Source organism: Pundamilia nyererei, unplaced genomic scaffold, assembly GCF_000239375.1.
Source record: "Pundamilia nyererei isolate P.nyererei 1_Seehausen unplaced genomic scaffold, PunNye1.0 scaffold00017, whole genome shotgun sequence".
NCBI lineage: Eukaryota > Metazoa > Chordata > Actinopteri > Cichliformes > Cichlidae > Pundamilia > Pundamilia nyererei.
This window is the reverse complement of record NW_005187418.1, coordinates 3,608,933-3,612,965: the sequence shown is the minus strand read 5'-3', so window position 1 is coordinate 3,612,965 and position 4,033 is coordinate 3,608,933. Positions and strand designations below refer to the sequence as shown.

General features: G+C 40.7%; 1 protein-coding gene across 1 annotated transcript in view; it reads right to left on the bottom strand.

The window, feature by feature from the left end:
• The window catches only part of LOC102196878 (redox-regulatory protein FAM213A-like), a 2,364-nt gene extending 1,248 nt beyond the window's left edge, over window positions 1-1,116 (bottom strand). Inside the window, exons 1-2 of the mRNA XM_013908971.1 lie at window positions 724-1,116; window positions 487-578 (exon numbers count right to left, since the gene is read on the bottom strand). Coding sequence (XP_013764425.1) covers window positions 487-578; window positions 724-868 — 237 coding nt within the window. The 5' untranslated portion in view covers window positions 869-1,116. The remainder of the gene's footprint in view (window positions 1-486; window positions 579-723) is intronic.
• Between the last annotated feature and the right edge of the window lie 2,917 nt (window positions 1,117-4,033).

Sequence of the window (4,033 nt, the reverse complement as noted above, 5' to 3'; positions counted from 1 at the left end):
AAATATACTGAGACACTTCTGGGGGCGAGGTGAGCTACTGATTTACATATACATCCTCGTGCCTTTAATAGCTTAGATTTAGAGGATTATAACCACACCAGGTTAAAATACTCCAGAACTACCTCAAATTTATGCTATGCAAATCCACACTCAAAGGTTCAAGTTACAAGAGTCAGACATAGTTGTAGAGTATGTAGGTACTTTATATGAAGAAAGACTGAACTTCACAGCATTTGAGAGCCACTTTGCACCTCCAGTGCAAACATTTTCATAGTTTGTATCATTTTAATCACCATACCTAAACTGACACGAAATGTTTGATGTTGTATAAGTTATCCATTCCCTTATGTTGCCTTTTGGCTACAATTGACAAGAAATGGAAAATATGTGTATGGCAAACTTTCTCTTTTGTGTAGCAGGCAAAACCAAAGGGCTTAAAGTAAGAAGCCAATAGTTTATGATAGCCAACTGTCACTGGAACAATACCTCTCTGCACAAAAATCATCCAGGACGCCGGACTGCCATGATAACTGCTCCAGACTTTTCCCACAGAGACTTGGCTTTGAACGTCTTTATTTCTAAGGAAAGAGATTAGGTGAAAGGGTAAAAGTTTAGCAACAGGCTAAATGCGTAACAAATCCCAGCTGGGAGGGGAAAACGATTTTAAAACAAACTATTTTTATAATTGCATGGTTTATTTCGGTAAACACAGATATGACTCACCTCCCTTCGTGGTCTTGAGTTCAGCCTCCTCTAAATATTTGAGAGTTGCTTCCAGCGGCGGTGTGAGAAATCTGTCAGTGATGAAATTCATTACACCGGTAACGAGGCCACCGACAGTGGCCACAACATTGGTTACGAGTTCCATTACAGCCTCTTTTTGCAGCCAGTTCTTGATTAAAGCATCTCAGCTCCGCTGTTGTTGCGCACTCTCGACCGCACCGCGTTCAAACGCGCATTTAAATTCCAACTCCAGCTGATCTGCCAGCGTTTCCCAAACCCAGCTTCTCTTGGGTGCAGATACTGATCAGATTGAATACAGCTGTATTTCATCAGCGACGAGAAGGGGAACGCAGATGCGGAAACATTCAATACAAACCAGTCATATGCACCAAACTTTGCCCCTCCTCCAGGCTAAAGGTCACTCAACAGCCTGGAAACTGCAGCGTCATCCAGTCGAAATGCCAGCCATGACGAGAATTACTTTGCACGCTTACACAATCAAGCATTTCTATAACAGGATCAATAAAAGCTCATGCAAACTTATATTATCATTACTACTAAATAAGCTAGTTACAGTTTCAGCTATTGTCTGCTCTAATATGGGTTGAAGCAGACTATCACATTAAAGGTTTTCTTTATTCGCTTGTATGTCACTCCACATTCCGTTAGCTCTGCACAAAGTTTGAGTCAAGGCTGATTTTAAATTCACCTGCTAAAAGGGGGCACAGTTTATGTGGAATCACCTTTAATCTCAGTTTAACATGTGGATGTGCCATTGGGATTTCTGACACTGCAACGTGAATGGAAGCCAACTGTGCTACTTACACAAGTGTGATGTGGAAACAAGCACGTGGACTGGGTTGTTTTCATAACTTTTAAAAATGAGGGGATCTTTAACGCTATGCAAAAACAAAAAGGACAAATGAATAAACAATAATAAATTATGTTGGCTCACTATTTATTGTGTATTTTCTTATTCACACATTAGTAACCATTTATGATTTCAGCTTCGGTAAAAGCTCGGACATGTGATGTGATCAAGCTTGGTCTTCTTCCTCTTCTTGGTCCTGAAAAGCAAACAAAGCTGAGTTACAAATTAATCAGTTTTAAGTTAAAAAAAAAAATAGATATCACACTTGTCAGAATATAGATGTAGACACTGATTCTCAAACACAGAGACACTGGAAATGGTCCCTAAATGACCAGAGAGTGGGAATGATATTCCAATGATTTAGAAAAAAATTATATGATCATGCTATATTTTATTTCACTAAAATTGAAACGGGATATTTTGTAATTGCTAGAAACCAAACATATTTGCTGGGTGCTCTCAAGAAAAAGTTTGAGAACCAATAGATGAGTAACGCATTCACTCAGGTCAACCTTCTCCTGGGAGTCTTCCTCGTTAGACGGAGACTTTTCAGGTTCCTCTTGTGAACTCTCAGGTTCCCCGCGCTGCATCATTTCTTCTGCTGTTACCTCAACCTCAGCTGGAGGTGAGGAATCAGTGCTTTTGCTCTTCGGTTCTTCATCGCCTGCCTGAGGCCAGAAAAGATCTGGTTAAGCCTTGTTTTATTATTTGCAGCTTTTGAACAGACCTTTGACTCTGAAACCCAAAAGTGCTGCTTCCCCTGGGCAAATTTTCTACTTCAATGTTTAAAAAATGAGCAAAGTATTAAAGGGAAACATTGTGGATTCAAAAAGAAGGTCATGCCACCTTTTCTTGGTCCAGGAGAATTCCTGATTCCTGTGCCTCCTGTTCAGATTCAGATGTCTTCACAGGTTCAATGTTCTCACTCTGTGGAGCTGAAGCTGGCTCCACTTGGATGGCATCTTCAGGTTTGCCAGTTTCTTCTTCATGGGCCTTATGGTAAAGGAAAAGTAAAGCAGATTAGATTATGGAGAACATAATAATTCTGTGTTTCTACCTGTGCTCAGTCTGACTGTGTTGTCTCAGAAAACTCTTGCTCCTCTCATCTTTATTTGTGTTCCTTGTCTCCTCTGTCCTCCCCTGGCCTGAACTTTAACTCATCTTCAAATCTACCTCACCACTCTGCTGATCTTTCCTTCATCTTTTGTTGTACTTGAGCCTGCACCTCTTGCCTTTTCAATCTGAATAAGTGCCAAACTGAATCCTCAACGCACAGTCTGCATTTCACCTGCTTCACCTTTTCTGTGTTGTGAGAGTCAAGGTCAGGAGGACTTTGCTTGCTGTATTGATCTTCTGTTTCATTTGATTTTGAATCACTGCCATCTTGTGTGAGAGTTGACTGTAGTGGGCCAGTCTTCTCAGGTTCAGCAGTTTCAGATTGATCAACCTCCTGCAAAGCAGATAAGAGCCACAATTACTAACTAAACTATTTTAGCACCACAAACAAAATCAAGTTGTGCCATTTCTTTTTTGACAGTGTTTGACCCCTGTTTAATGATATTTCTTACATTATCCAGGCAAATACGACAAAATTTCTCCTGACCTTATCCTCATCTTGGTCACCTTCCTTCTCTTCCTTTTGGCTGGTAATTCCTTCCTTCTCCTCCTCTTCAGTTTTTTCCTCAACACTATTCGTACTTGGCTCTATTTCAGTTTTTTCTTCTATTTGCTCCATCCTTGTCTCCACTTCATTTTTTTCATCAGGGTTCTCTTCAAACTCCTCTTTGACCTCTGTGCCCTGCCCCTCAGATAGGTAAGAATGACCGGCCTCTGCAGGTTTTCCTTCAGGTGGCTCTGGACTGGTTGCTGCTTTATCTGTGATGTCCACCTGGCAGATCTCAAACCATTTATAGTCAGTGATTTGTAGTTTCTTTCAAAAACCATACGATGCAAGTCATGCAGTTTAGAGTGAGCTTGGTAGACTGACCCATCACCAAAGAAAAAAAACCCCCAGAAGCACTAAAGGCTCAAAACCAAAAACCACAGAAATGAAAGGGACAATCAGAAAATATCACAGAGATTGCCACCACCTCCAGAAGCACTCATAAATTCTTATCACCTCCTTTTCAGTGACATTTTCCTGCACTTCAGTTTGGCGATCTTCTGCGCCTTTCTGGTTTTCCAGATTGGGTGTGTTTGATTTCTCATCTTGTATGGGTTTGCTGTCCTCCACTTCTCCTGTTGTGGCTGTGGTGGGTGCTTCAGAATCTGTGGGCTTGTTCTCAGAGAGCTGTCGATGTGTTTATGTTATATGTTTTTAAACGATTTGCTTAAAAGTATTTTGGAGTAATTGGAAGCAAGTGGAGAGGATTGAAACGAAAATAAGCAACTGGTCATTTTAAAGGATAACAGGAGAAATAAGAAAACATCTCAATACAT